Below are 15,390 nucleotides of genomic sequence, written 5' to 3'. Positions count from 1 at the left end.
GGGATCTCTGAGGGGCCTCCTGGGGCCGCAGAAGTGGTCCTGCAGGGGCCGCCGGCAAATGAGCAGCATTTTAAATCTGCTGTGATTCAGTTCTCAAGGAAATGTGCAGATGACAGAATGTACAGGACGGCATGAGCTCAGAGTTCATCCTCAGCAACTTAACGCAAGCCTCAAAACAAACAGCTGATGGTGACAGGAAAGCTGGTTAGAGTTCAGTTGTTTGTTAAACTACTTTTATCTGGCTGAATAATGAACTTTCTCACTAAGTAAGAACAGTTTGTACACAAAGTGCTTCATCCTGAAAGATACAGGTTTGTGTACTTTCATCTCAAGTACTGCCTTTAAGTGCAATACTAGCTTGACTTGTCTGTTTTAACCATACAGTATTTTTGATTAAAATGCTTCTTACATATTGTGCATGTACATTGATTGTCAGTAATAAACCAATATGCTGTAGAGCAACTGGGAAATAACCTGTTTCAGCTTGTTAGCCAATCACAGCGCAGTAAATGACCAATTATGTGTTTGGCACACAATTCATAAACATAAGAATCTGCTATACGTGAAATATGAAAGTAAATGTATTTAAAGGGGAAAATACATATATATGGAATACACAATTATGATTATGTGAGTGAAATATAATGTCTGTGTGTGTGTGTGTGTGTGTGTGTGTGTGTGTGTGTGTGTGTGTGTGTGTGTGTGTGTGTGTGTGTGTGTGTGTGTGTGTGTGTGTATTACAGTAAAAATACATGTGACAGCACATATAATTAACGTAAAAGGGCCAGAAAAAAATAATAATTCTCATAATTCTGCCTAACGACTAATACTTTGAATTCAGGAATATTGACTTGGAGTTGTATTTTACAGCATGACGTTGCTTCTGTTAGTTGAGTGGAGACTCTGGATGCGACTGTCACTCATGAACTGCGAGCCTCTGGGCGTTTTGGCTGCTGGTCAGACAGAATCAGTTCTTCCTGTTTGACGGCACCATGTGAAGTCATTATTCTCCACAAAGACGGAACAATTACACGATTAAGCGCCCATGAAAATAATAATTAGTTGCGGCTCTATTAACTTGTTTTCACATCGTTTTATATAAAAACAGAGAAACAGAGAAAAGGTTTATATTTTTGACGTAACTATTTCACATTAAGTTATTCTTGATGGAAATAAAATAAGTATATTTAAGTCTTAATATTGATGTATTTCTCAACTAAAACACGACTTCATATTGAAATGATGGGACGTTACACAATCACTGCAGTAACTCACTCTGCAGTGTGTGATGTGCAGTATTTGTTCATCTGAATCCTGCTTTTGACCTTTGCTGCAAATCCTCCCATCTCCCTCACTCTCTCCGTCACTCTCCACCGCTGACTCAAACACCTTGAAAATCATCTTGGCTCCGATCCGACGAGGCGTCCGTTCCCCATATTGGATCCGAACTGATCTGAACCGGCCCAATTTAACAAAGAACCAAAACCAAAAATGTGCTTCTGTAAAATGGCTGCTTCACTCGCTTCATGTGTCCATTTCAGGTGATTTCTGGACTCTTTGTGCCTCGTAAAGTGCGTCCTTGATAAGGAAAAACCGAACGGCTTTTAATCAAGGAACAACAGAGCACAGTGCCTGAAGCAGCAGAAAATGTTGGCACAGAAAAGGAGCCAGCCGCAGGAAAAAAAAAAAAAAAAACACAAATCACTGTGTTAAGAAAAAATACAACAACCACAACGGTAACGGGGAAAAAAGACAGAAAGGACCGGGCTCTGACGGTGAACGGCTTCCTGGCCACACCTGCCAGTAACATGTTTCAGGTGATCCAATCACAAGCAGGCAGGCAGGCCGGTTCATGCCTATGTTAATGTGTCGAGTGGCCACTATCCCGATCTACATGCAAGTAAACACCTACATCCCAAAAATAAACGAGACATCTTCGCTCGGCCTCATATTAACATGCTCCGTTAGCTTTCTTATGATGAGTTTCACATCTGTGATAAAACTGACATTTATTCTACCGATTCATACGTTTTCTTAAAGGAAAACAATAAATCATCTTATATCCCAACCGCGCAGCTTTTCTTTCCTTTCCACTTTGTTATGAATCACAACGGATTTATAAAAGATGCTGCGTAAATCAACATCAGTATGATGACGTAAATATGTCTGTAAGTCTTCAAACATTTAAGAAATCCTTTAATGTGAGCAAATACTTTCTCATTACAACAATGACTTAACACTTAAGAGTTTATAATTCTCAAGCCGAGTCCTGTCAGGCTCTCAGACCAGTTCGACTACAAGAATAAACCTCAACCCAGAGGAGGCTATGTTTCCATTCTTTATCACCACCAGTTCAGTTAGAGGTTCACAAGTAAATCTCTCCCACTTTGTTATTGGAAATCATTTCTATTGATTAAGCAGACGGTGCCGGCTGAGTAGGCCAAAAGAATCTGGCTATATGTGTCTCAGACTGGACCTCAGTGAGTCTTGGATGTGTTCACGCCTGGACTCCGAGCTGTGATCGGATCACCAAGGGCAGATGTGATGTCAGGTATGAACCGAGCCTGTGAGGTAGGAAACCAATTATCTGCCAATATAAATAATGCATGCATTAATTCAATGTTCAATACATTTAGATAAAAACTGATATGCTCCTGTAAATGTGACGACATGGATAAAAGGGTTCCTCATGAAGAGAACCATACGAGTGATTTATTCATGAAGTCCCCCATCAAAGCCAAGAGAAAGGCTAACACGGCCTCGTGATGGATGACATGGACACATGTTTATTTAACATTAGCATGTATTAAACACTGATGCCGGTGGAGTGTCCCCTCGCTGCTGACTAACTCAATTAGCACACACACACACACACACACACACACACAGAGTAAAGCCTGTGTTCCTTTTTCTGCTTTGTGGGTACAGAATTGTGCAACGCTAAGCCACGCTATCAATTATCCTAATTAAACAAAGACTTAATGCACAGCAAATAACCTGTTTTAAAGCACTAAGCTGGCTGATAACTCGGCCACAAAGTAACTGCATCCTATTTGCCACACCAAGGGTAGCCAAAGTCAGCGGTGAAGTGCCGGCAGGCCGCCGCTTCACGACTGGACGTGCAACACGGCGTTCATTCGTGCACGAGGATGAGGAGTGAGAGCTGACGAAGGAAAGCCGACACACTCCAAACACAAGACAGAGCAGCTGCATGTCGATGACAATAAAATGTTTCACAGCCGTGAAAAAAGAAGACAGAAGAGCTGCACTGGTGAATGAGCTGGGTATGAATTATGAGCTTTTACTCAGATACATTCACTCTATCTATTACTATTATAGAGCATAACAGCAAAAAGTAATGAATTTAATTCTCCTATAATTAATATCATTTTAAGAAGAGAGGCCACAGCCAGCAGATCCAGTCCTGACTTCTTTACTGAATCTCCAATCAATTTGTTCCTCATTTAAACCAGAAGGAGTTTCTGTTTTATGTTAATAAAGTTAATGAATGGATGCTTGGAGAAAAATTGACATCTGATAAATTTAGCTTTTTTTTTAATTGATGAAAATGGTTTCTATTCTTCAAAATAAGATATGAAAGAAATTCAACTCAAAATGATCACAAATATGTATTAACATGATTTTAAAAGTGAAAAATAAGATGCACTGTTGTGTAAAATAATTCAGGGCCTCAGATATGTTCCAATCCACACATGAATACCAAGCAGTCTGAACACATGGAAAACTCATTTTACAAATACAAACCGCACAAACACAACAAAGAGTTTCAAAATTAAAGTCTTTTAACTTCAAATTCACTGATATTTGTTTTTTCTTTTTCATTTGGTGACTCTTTTCTCACCACACAGATCCACACATACATGCTGCATTTAAGAGCTGATGGAAAACAGGCTCATCTGAGCTTTAGGTGAATTCATGTTTAATTACGTGGGGATGGTGGGTGGTGGACTGGATCTTCTGTTGGGAACACAGACAGTCCGGGCAAACCTGAACGTCACACTAACCACCGCCAACAGGCGCGTCACCCATCAACCAGATATCTGCAGTCATTGGCTTCTGCAGAGTGGGAAAATGTTCTAATCGTTGGGTGACGAGCTGTTCAGTCTATTTACACCCAGTTGTCCCAGTTTTCCACCGGCACTTCAATGCAGTATGTATTTTGTGGATCTGTGTGTGGAGATAGAGCGCATGAAAAGAGTCTGAAAACTCAACACACAAATGTAACCTGATCCATGTGCACACACATTTACAGTCTGTAAATAAAGACAGATGACATTTGAAAAAATATATTTTTAGACTTTTGTAAACATAGAAAGCTTTTCCAAATTAAAAATGATCAGATCTGTAAAGCTGAGGTTAAACATCTGTACATATCAATATTCATCCAGGTTGTAATGTGTGCATCTGTCAAATACATGTACATGTGTTTGCATTGTTTGGTATGTGTGTGCATTTGTGAACCCAAAATTAAGTCTGAATATTGTACACATTTGCAAACATGATTTTTCATTTGTAGATCGTTTAACACACGTTTGTTACCAATCTGAGTCCACAAAAAAGTATTTCTTTGGTACTTTTATGAAAAGTCAGGAATACTTTTCAGTCCACATGCAGCCCTACTTACACAAAACAGTGTGAACTGCTGCTGCCAGCGTTCACATGAAATGCTAATGCTCATAAAATAGGACAACATGCACATCGGCCGTTTCAGTCCAGATTAAAAAATGTTCCATGGGGGTGAAAAATAAAACGCTGCAGCAGGTTTAACTGAGCTTATTACAACTGAAACGGGGGCTGTGGTGAGTGGTGTGTGGTGAGTGGTGTGTGGTGTGTGGTGTGTGTGTGTGTGTGTGTGTGTGTGTGTGTGTGTGTGTGTGTGTGTGTGTGTGTGTGTGTGTGTGTGTGTGTGTGTGTGTGTGTGTGTGTGTGTGTGTGTGTGTGTGGGGGGCGGGGGCAGCGGCCGTGGCAGGCAGGCTCCATTTGGCAGGACGAGGTGCACCCTGCTGCGGCCGACCAGATATGATGACGGTCTCCGTCCAAAGAGGATTCACAGCACAGAGAGCTCAGCGCTGAATGAAGACATAAACCCGGCATTCACAACTCAGTGGGGCCCTATTGTATGAACTCAGATGGGTTCCTTTCGGCAGAGAAGATACAAAAAAAAAAAAAAAAGACAAAAAGGAGTGCTATGGAAAGGGAGGAAAAAGAGAAGTGGGGGGTGGGAGTGCAGTTGGAGAGTAACAGCATGAATGAATGCATTAATTAATCTAATGAACGAATGAATCGCCTGTTTTGTTTTCCACGGCCACGACCTATTTGGTCCGCTTCCCAGCTCTCCGGTGTGAGCGCAGCCTCATTAAAAAGCCCGTCACATCTTGTCAAGTGGTCTCCAGCGCCGAGTGACCGCGCTCACAGGGAGTGGGCTCCTCATTAACACCGCGCATATTTACAAACAGCAGCACCGGGACCGCTTCCTGCACGCCAACATGAAATCATCACCAGCCAGAAAAGTGAGGAAGGAATATTAAGAGAGCTGAAGCTCACGGGGACGGGATCCGACTGCTGCACGAATTTAAGGCAAACCAAGAAGTCAGAATCACTACAGAGAATCATCAGCATAAAGCTGATTGTGGGACAGTGGACAGCTTCAGACGATGCTGGCTCCAGCCATGTGTGATGTTAGCCCTCGTTAAAAGGAGCTTTCATTTTTACTAGCCCTCCGCAATGTGCTGTAACTGAGCAAGAAGAGGAGAGACAGACAGCAATCTGCTCCTGGACCCACAGTCACCACATGCTCATCAGCAAATCCGACTCCAGTCCGAGAGAAGCAGGAGAGCACATCGATCCGCCCTCTGCACACGCAGCTTAAAAACTCAAACACGCCCGTAGTGGGAAGGAGAGGCAGAGCCGCTTCTTACCAGAGGAATGGCCTCGATTGGTGGCGTCGTGGTCGCTGTCTCCCTGCTCGCTGTCTCCGTGGCCGCTGTCTTTGGAGCTGACCAGGTCTGCTTCCTGGAAGGCCGAACTGAAAGAAAACAAAGAGAACATTAAATCAAAGCCTCACTTAACAGTTTCAAATCCAACAAACAGCGGTCCCAACCCCTTTTTATCTTTCTAATCCTGTCTCATCACAGAGCGTCATCACATTAATGAGAATTATCAGCGAATGAACTGGAAGCAGAGTCAGATCAAAGCCTGATTACAGGTGGAAGTAACAGAGTGAGCAGCAGAGAGGCTGCAGGGAGGAGCTCCCTCCATATTTACCTGTTGACACGTCGCGGCCTGTCAACCAGGTAGCTGAGTTCAGCTCGCTGGTGTTTGGTCTGAAAGAGAAGGGGCCATTTTCAGAGTGTGTTGCTCAAGCACCTTATGTAACATGATTAGCATAGAGAGGAAAAAAACAACACACCATCGCCACTGTCGAACCAGAGATGATGCAACAACCCACACAGTGTCATACTGATGTTGGCGATGAAATGAGTGTTCAGCCATTACACATACCACTCATGTCTGGTGAGGAGTGTGTGTGTCTGAGGAAGGTGTGTTTTCCTACAGGGTTGGGGGGGAGGGGGGGGCATGGCCCTACAGATATATTGCCAAGATGGAGTAGTGCAACTATTCAGGCTGGCACGGCCCAGAGACACATCTTTGTTCCAGTGCGACTCAGCAACATTTTAACCAGCATGCTTAATGCGAAGCTTCACTCCCCAGGGGGACTGGGTCACACACACACACACACACACACACACACACACACACACACACACACACACACACACACACACACACACATCAATGGTAGGGCTGACTTGCCTCTGAGCCAACGTTCGTTCTCCTTAAACACTTTTGTTTTATAAATGTAAAGACATAAATGCAGTCTTTTCTCTTTCAGGGCTGCAAAAGGCAGCACGTCAGGCACCGGTGGTCTCATCATTGTGTTGGCTTTAATTCCTCTCCTGCAGTATGTCAGAGGACATCCTGTCATACTGATACAGCCATTGGTAGCTCTGACATGCCACAGAATTGAGGGGATGAAAATGACTCCTGTGTAAAATATGTCTGTAGCCTATCTGTCATGTGTGTCTTGTGTGTGCGTCAGGTTTACCACATGCTGAATGGAAGGAGAGGTTAGACTCAAAGTATGAGAGGGACTCTTACCTCGTTTGATAAAATGCTGCCGTTTGATATGATGTCAGGCTGCTGGTCTGTGTACCCTGTCACTATGGCCCCGCACGGGTTGTGATCGGTGTCTGTGCTCCTAGATGGACTACACGGCTTTAGGAACATGAGGTCGGTTTTGGCAGACTCTGGAGTCAGACATACCTGGTAGCAATAGTTCTGGTTTTGGTGGTGGGAGCCGAAGGTCCCCGACTCCTCCACGGGGACTTGAGCCGTACCGGCCCCGCTGACGTTAACAGCGCTTTGCACCAGCATGATATCCGACTTGCTGAGCTTTTTCTTGCGGGCCCGGCCGTGCCGTGAGCAGCAGGAGGTGCAGCCGAGACAGCAGTCGCTGGTCAGGCAGGTGTAAATGTTGAGCTTTTTGTCCTTCTGGCAGCGCACAGCCAGCACAATCATGACCAGGAGGAAGATGAAGGAGACGGAGCCCAAAGCGATGATGAGGATGAGGGTGAGGTCCAGGGTGCCGTCTTTGGCCTTGGCGGTGCCCCCTCGGTCTCCGCCGCCGCGGCCGTCAGCCATGCTGTCCACCAGCATCACCATCACGCTGGCGCTGGAGGACAGCGGCGGCTGGCCGTGGTCCCTCACCTCGATCAGCAGGTCGTACAGCTGGTGGGGGTCCCGCTTGGCCGACACGCGCCTCGCCGTCCTGAGTTCACCTGTCCGCCAGTCCATCCGGAACATGCCGTTCTCATTCCCTCTCTGAATGCTGTAGGACAGGCGAGCGTTCTCACCGTCATCCGCGTCCATGGCCACGATGCGGGTCACCAGGTAGCCCGGCTCAGCTGAGCGGGGCAGGGGCTCCTTGGCTGTGCCGTTCTTCCCCAGAGGCGCCAGCACGAGGGGGGCATTGTCATTCTGGTCCACAATGATCACTTTGACAGTGGCGTTGGAGGACAGCTCCGGGGTGCCTGCGTCTTTGGCCTGGACCATAAAAGTGAAATCCTTCAGCTGCTCATAATCAAAGGACCTGAGTGCGTACAGGTAGCCTGTTTCCTCGTTGATTGACACATAGGTTTTGACTGACATCCCCTGGATGTCACACTCTAATATGGAGTAGCTGATGAGCGCGTTCTGGCCGATGTCCGGGTCCAGAGCCGTGACCGCGTGGATGTACGCCCCAGGCACGTTGTTCTCTGTCACATACACGTCATAGATGGACTGCGTAAAGGTCGGCGAGTTGTCGTTTTCATCTGACACCTGGACTCGGATGGACTTACTGGTTGCGAGTGAGGGTGTTCCTTTATCCCGGGCGACCACCGTCACAGAGTAGGAGTCCGCCTGCTCCCGGTTCAGCGCTCCGTCGGTCACTATGGTGAAATAATTCCTGAAGGAGGATTTTAATTTGAACGGGACATCACCGAGGATTTCCACGTGGATCTGTCCGTTCTCCTCTGCGTCCCGGTCCGTCACACTCAGCAGAGCAATGACGGTACCGGGAGCCGCTTTTTCGCTCACCGACTCCGTGACGGTGCTGAAGGTGATCTCCGGTGCGTTGTCGTTTAAATCGGTGACTTTGACCAGCACTTTGCAATGCGCAGGCACGGCGTTTGGCCCCATATCCTTGGCCTGCACAAAGATCTGATACAGGCTGCTCTCTTCAAAATCCACCTCTCCGCGCACCTCGATCCGCCCGGTGCGCGGATCTATGCTGAACAAGTCCTTCACGTGGCTGGAGATATGGTTACTGAAAGAATAAACGATCTCCCCGTTTAGTCCCTCGTCCATGTCGGTGGCGTTCAGCTGTATGACCAGGGTGCCCACCGGTGCGTTCTCGGAGAGGCTGACCGTGTAGACGGGCTGGTCAAACACCGGCACGTTATCGTTAGAGTCCAGCACTTTGACCACCAGCAGCGCGGTGCCAGTCCGTGGAGGCTGGCCGCCGTCCACCGCGGTCAGCACGTACCTGTGCGCCGCCTGCTGCTCCCGGTCCAGCGGCTTCTCCAGGACGAGCTCCGCGAACTTGTTTCCGTCCGTCTGTGTCTGCACGTCCAGGTAAAAGTAGTTGTTAGTGGTGATATCATACGTGCGTAAAGCGTTAGACCCCACGTCCGGGTCGAACGCGCTCTCCAGAGGGAAACGGGTGCCCGGAGTGGCGCTCTCCGAGATCTCCACCGTGATGTCCGTCTCCGGGAAGCTGGGCGGGTTGTCGTTAATGTCCACCACCTCGATTTCGACCCGAAACAACTCCAGTGGGTTCTCCAGGAACACTTCTATGTTCAGCTGGCAGTTGGCGCTCTGCTTGCAGATATGCTCCCGGTCGATTTTCTCATTAACGAACAGGACGCCGTTCTCCAGGTTTACCTCCAGGTAGGGTGTCCGAGAGTTGGGCACCACTTGGAAACGGCGGGAGGCCAGCTTGGTGAGGTCCAGACCCAGGTCCTCGGCGATATTCCCCACCAAGGTGCCATGGTCCGCCTCCTCCGGGACAGAGTAGCGTATCTGAGAGAGCGCTCCATCCGTGATGCACAGGACAATCAAAAGCACAATCATCGCCGGAAAAACAAGTGCACTTGAGTTTAAAAAAAATATATATACATATATATATATATATATATATATATATATATCAAAAACCTGTGTTAATGGACAAAATGTCAATTTCCATCCCAGATTTCAGGTGGGAGGTAAAAGTCTCCAAAAGGCGTAAAAGTCTCCAAAAACGTGTAAGGCGTCCAGGCAGATGTGTCCCGTTAAAAGAGAGGCATTGTGATTTTTTTTTTAAAGGAGTTTTAATGACTGCAGAGGCTGTTTTAGTTCGAGCTCCGCTGTGCCGCTCTTCATCTGCGTCCCGCAGACAGCGCGCATTCCAACGAAGCGCAGTGCCGCCGGAGTGATGAAACCAGTCTGGAAAGGAGTTGGAAAAATAAATTATAATCCAGATAAGAAACATAAGAAATGCATTTTCTCTTCAGAGATGATCCCTAATCAGAAAATAAATGTCAGACTCGTCCTCCTCTGATTTCTGGCTCTCGGTCTCCTCTTGGCACCCTGCTCCCTCACTGCAGTCTCCTCCACTCACTCTCTACTGATGCTGTTCACTCAACTGTTTGCTTTTTTTTCCCTGCATCGCGCCTCCCCCTCGCAGCCCCAGCGGCTGTAAATCACGCTGGGAGCTCTCTCCTGATTGGTTCCTGGGCCTGTCTGTCACTATCCGCTCGGCCCTCGTCTCCCTCGCTGCTTCATTACCTCTCTCCACCTCCCTGTGAGCTCGGACTTTTAAGAACACCTGACAGAAAAAAAAAAAAAAAAAAAAAAGCGGAATTGAGAACGACAAGGCAGAACATTTATGACTTTAACCCTTCAGCTGCCAAATCCTAACCCCCCACCTGCCCTTTCTAACGCGCGCAACTAATGGAGCAGCGCGTGATTAGAGTGAGTGGAGGACTTGTTGACTTGGTGGCGGGGCCTGTGTGAGCCTCAGGACACGCTGGGCGAACCGGGTTAATGCATGCAAATGTTGTGATATGCATGCAGTGAATCATTCGCCATTCATGTGCTGCTCTCAAGGCTGTGCGCTATAATTACACCCAGCAGTAGTAAGGTTATTATCTCTCTTCCAGCCACACAGCAGCGGGGCAGGAAGGCAGCGAGAGCGGCACTTCTGCGGACCGCACGCGACCCCTAGCGGTACAAATACAGACCGAGGTCTGATTCCGGTGAAGGACCACAATCTGGAACATGATGTTTTCATAATGGTGTGTTAATGAACACATGGATATTAATCAGTACTGCCTCGATATAGAAATGAGGGTTAAAAGGTTCAATACATTATTTTTGTTGTTGTCTTGGTGTCAGGATTTTGTTTCTAATTGTAACATCTAATAATAATAATAATTAAAATCACAACAACATGAGATCTTCCTGGTTGTAGCCATAATTTCCAGATATTGATCAGTGGTGTTAAGATGGCTTGTCTGATGATAGCCGCAACATTTCCATTAGAAACATGAGATTAATTTGACAAATTAGACAAAAATCTCATTGAAAGGTCCACTTACTCATTTCTACTGCAACACTCGACCACATCACATGGTCCTCGTCGGGAGATGAAGGATGCTCAGTTGTCACGGAGCTGTAGATGGTCAAACAGGGAGAAATATTCATGGACAAGCCCAGACATCTTTATCAGAAAATGTAGACATCTGAAATAATCCAAACCATGTCTGGTATGGAGGGGAGCTGTTGGCCTACATGAAAATAGAAATATGCATTCATTTGTATGATAATTATAAACTCTCACTAAGGTGGGATGCCTTTTTTAAAACAGGTCATGGATGGCAGCATAGAAATGTAAATATTGATTAATATTGATTTTCTGATTCTGATTTGAAATACAGTGGATGTGGCCTTATATCTAGGATGAAATTGGCAGTATTTGCCTCAATTTCTCTTTTGTCTATTCCTACTACACTGAGGGGGAAATGCTTTGCTATACTTCTGTTGTTCTTTTAAAGCTGTCTTCATATTAACTGGATGGCAGTGTGCGTTTTGTTTTTATTGTTTCCATTCACTAATTAATCAAAATGTTACCACGTTGTGGATAATTTATCCAACAATCATGTTGAACTGCTTGTTCACACTGGATGAAGGGAAGGAGACCAAAACTCTATAAATAAATGTACCAGCAGACAGCAAGAATAATCTTTCCTTTAATTATGATGAACTCTGTTCTCCATAAATAATCTCCTCCTCTCATCTGAACTTTTTGACCTGACACTTGATCTTGGCCTTTTCAGGAAATCTCTTGAGAGGAGCAGAGAGGAGGAGGAGGAGAGCGGCGCAAGTCAGACCAAGTGCTCCACCTAGTGAACAACTACAACACTGCACTGTTCGCACAGCTGCAGCCTGCAGTGTGGTCTCCTGTCCCCACCCTCACTCTGGAGACCACGGATTCACATCCATGACATGCAGGGAGTAAAACACACACACACACACACACACACACACACACACACACACACACACACACACACACACACACACACACACACACACACACACACACACACACACACACACACACACACACACACACACGGTGGCAGAAGTGTATGATTCGCACAGACTGCACACTCAGAGCTGCACAGAACAGGCCACTGGAGGAGAAACATGAATTGGCTCCAAGAAGAGATTTTATAAATCAAGTCCCATCAAGTCAGTGGTGCAGTCAGACATGCATCACTGTCTGCTCAGATAGCCAGAGTGAGCCTGGAGGGGGTGGAGGGGAGGGTTGGAGGGGGGGGTTTCTACATGTGCACGGTAATCCATGGTGAGCACTAATACAGAAACCTTATTCACAGTCATGAACAACAACTACGCAAATATGATTGCTACTCTCTAATTATGCACATCACTTTGCCACTCTCACATGATGAAGCAGCAGATCTCATCCTGATTTACATGGTTGTGACACTTTATTCCCAAGTCCTTCTTAGGGCTAAAAATACAGTGTAGCAACCAGTCTTTTTGGAGGGTAAAAATAAAAGTCATATCACACATCAAAAGTTTCCCACACATTGTAGCTGGCATATAGAAAAAAAACATCCAGTGTCTAAAAAGGGTGCCCTTGAGTGTGCCCACCCATAAGATAATTAGAGCAGGGGAAACGGCTCGTAATCATCAAGTGTTATAAAGCTACAGGGACCAGAGAGCAGCATCTAAACTGGAATCATTGTTTTAACAAGCACACTATCAATTAACACACAGCGGGGTCACTCCTGTGGTGTCACACCCACGGTAAATTTAGACGGGGAGGACAAACAACATTTGGCCATTATTTCATTCCAGCACTTCTACGGCACACAGACATTCGTCCTACACAATGCAGCACTGTCAAGGTCTGGACTGACTGTCTGAAAATGCTTTTAATCTGAGTCTGACCGCAGACAGATGATTGATGAATTACTCAAACATGTTGGACAATGAGGTTCGAATCCAGGAGGTGACAACGTTTCTGTTGAGTTGTTTTCCGTACTCTAACCCCAACCACGTGTTTTAGCTCCAGGTTTCATTTTCTTGTAAATCACACGGCTCCACCATACAGTAGGTTTCATTTTCATCCTCTACAGGAAACCATGTAACTGTCACGCCAGCAGAGGCCAAATTTCATGTTTGATACCAGCTTGGTGCATGGATAAACTTCTGACTTGAGGTTAAACTAAACTGAGAAAAGTGCTTCTTTTTTTTTTACCCTGAGTTACTCCGATCACATTTACCCAATGAGACAATTAAATGGACTTGTTTTCAGAGGCGTGATTTCATCTAAAACCACCAAAGAGGAGTGAGGGCTGAAGTAATTCACACTTTCACAGGCTGAGCTCCACCTTGGAAAAAGATGCGTATGCTACTTCAGAGTCTGGAAGTTGGAACAGACAGCAGAGGCAGCGTGTTGACACCTCGTGAATCAGTGCAGCGGTACAGTCACACTCAAGGAAAAGTTTTTAGAAAAAGTGGAACATGCTTCATCCCACTGATGGTGTTGGGAGCTGATGCACACCGCCACAGACTGACAGCAGTGTCTGGAAGTTGTTAAAGCTTGTCTACTTTCCCAGATTTCGTTTGTCACCTCGGCTCATTTAGCCCCACTCCCAGTTCCATTTCACAGACTGCATGTGACACCTCAAAGACCCACGCTTACAGGCACTTTAATATTTAATAAAACTAACAGACCCTGCTTTTCTTTGAAAAACAATGGCCACTGTCAGAGATGTAGCTGCTGCTCCAGCCACATATGTGCTAACCTTGCAAGAAAACCCTCCATGCACGCCTACAAACACATACACACACTCAGAGTCTGGAACGGTGGCGTCAGTCATGCAGCGGGAGCTTCAGTCAGTCAGTCAGCAGGCGAGAGGCAGACGGTGTGATGCCAACACCAGGCTCCCCACGGCGACAGAAAGACGACGATGAAAAGACAGACAGAGGCGAGCGTAGGAGAGACAGACAGAGTGGACAGACGGAGGGAGAAGTGGGGGGGGATCGAGAAGGAGCAACGAGGATGCAGATGGATGTTCAGAGAGACCAGCCCTCCACTCCTCAAACACTGAAGGTAAACTGCAGGAACGTGGTGTTCAGACATCTTACCACAGTCAGATCACAGACTGGATATAAAACAGTTCGTAGCTTGAGGTCTGTAAAATGGTTCTGATCCAGAAGTGCCTTCAGCTGCAATACCAGCGAGTGCCACTAGAGGTCGACTCCAAAAAGCCTCCGGCTCCATAGACTCCCATTCAACTTCTCTCATCAAATCCAAAGTGAATAAAATGTGTCCATCAGTTATCTCGGTGTTGTTAGCTAAAGTCACTCCTTCTTCTTAGTTTTCTGGAGGTCCATCTGAAAATAATCCCTCATTCATTAGAAAAGAAGATTCAAGAAGACCTGGTTTTGGGGGCGTGTCTGTTTGATTGACAGGCCTGTGGTGCAGTCAGGTTACAGCTATCGGTGGGCGGGACGTAGTATCGTCAGGTTTCCGATCTGATCGGTCAGATCCACCTCTGGCTCCTCCCCCAGCTCGTCCAAATATGGTCACTTCCTGCTCCAAACAGCTCCGAACTAGCAAAGATGGTGACGGACAGAATCTGAACTGGAGGATTCATAACGTTCACAAACCAACGGGTGACCCCGTTTCAACCTGATATCTAGCTTGGTCACCAGACTATAATCACAGTGAGGAAAACTGAAGCTGTGAGCGATAGTCTGGTCACGCTGCTCGTATTAGCGTTCATTTAGCCACTCTGACGGGCGGACCAATCAGCTCCCAGTGTCTGTGGTTAAGGGTGTTTGACGCCCAGTAGGATGGAACAACTGCGAACATTACCTACGGAGCGTATCCAGACCTTAATATTCACGCAGTAAATTTAGGTACTCCAGGCTACCTGATATCTGGAGACACTAACTGGATTAACACCCACTGTTGTTGTCTCAATTCTGATCTCCACTGTAAAGTTAAATCATTAAAAACTTTGAAGATTTAAATACTTGGCTTTGACTAATAACCAGGGATGCACAAGTACTTAGATTTGGATACGTGTCAATACTGAGCATCACTATGAGTATTTAATGATAACAGTGCAGCTCCAACAATGACTTTTGAAACATGTTTTATTTTCATGAGTTGAGTTGCATTTAAAAATTCAACTTTGGATTTTCCCAATCAAACCTGGCGCTGCCACCATGTTTCACTTCAAT

The 15,390-nt window shown here is 46.1% G+C and overlaps 1 protein-coding gene across 2 annotated transcripts in view; it reads right to left on the bottom strand.

Moving 5' to 3' along the window:
* The window catches only part of LOC138631020 (protocadherin-10-like), a 20,099-nt gene extending 10,357 nt beyond the window's left edge, over positions 1-9,742 (bottom strand). Inside the window, exons 1-3 of one of the 2 annotated variants that reach the window (XM_069715726.1) lie at positions 7,180-9,742; positions 6,286-6,344; positions 5,940-6,046 (exon numbers count right to left, since the gene is read on the bottom strand). In XM_069715726.1, the coding sequence (XP_069571827.1) occupies positions 5,940-6,046; positions 6,286-6,344; positions 7,180-9,693 (2,680 nt within the window). In that variant the 5' untranslated portion in view covers positions 9,694-9,742. The remainder of the gene's footprint in view (positions 1-5,939; positions 6,047-6,285; positions 6,345-7,179) is intronic. The other variant, XM_069715727.1, reaches the window with a different exon arrangement.
* Positions 9,743-15,390: the final 5,648 nt, after the last annotated feature.

The sequence above is a fragment of the Brachyistius frenatus genome, unplaced genomic scaffold (assembly GCF_029030835.1).
Source record: "Brachyistius frenatus isolate BFR_SWC_R1_liver_20210118 unplaced genomic scaffold, ASM2903083v1 Contig_147, whole genome shotgun sequence".
Lineage (NCBI taxonomy): Eukaryota > Metazoa > Chordata > Actinopteri > Embiotocidae > Brachyistius > Brachyistius frenatus.
This window is presented reverse-complemented; position numbering and strand designations above follow the sequence as displayed.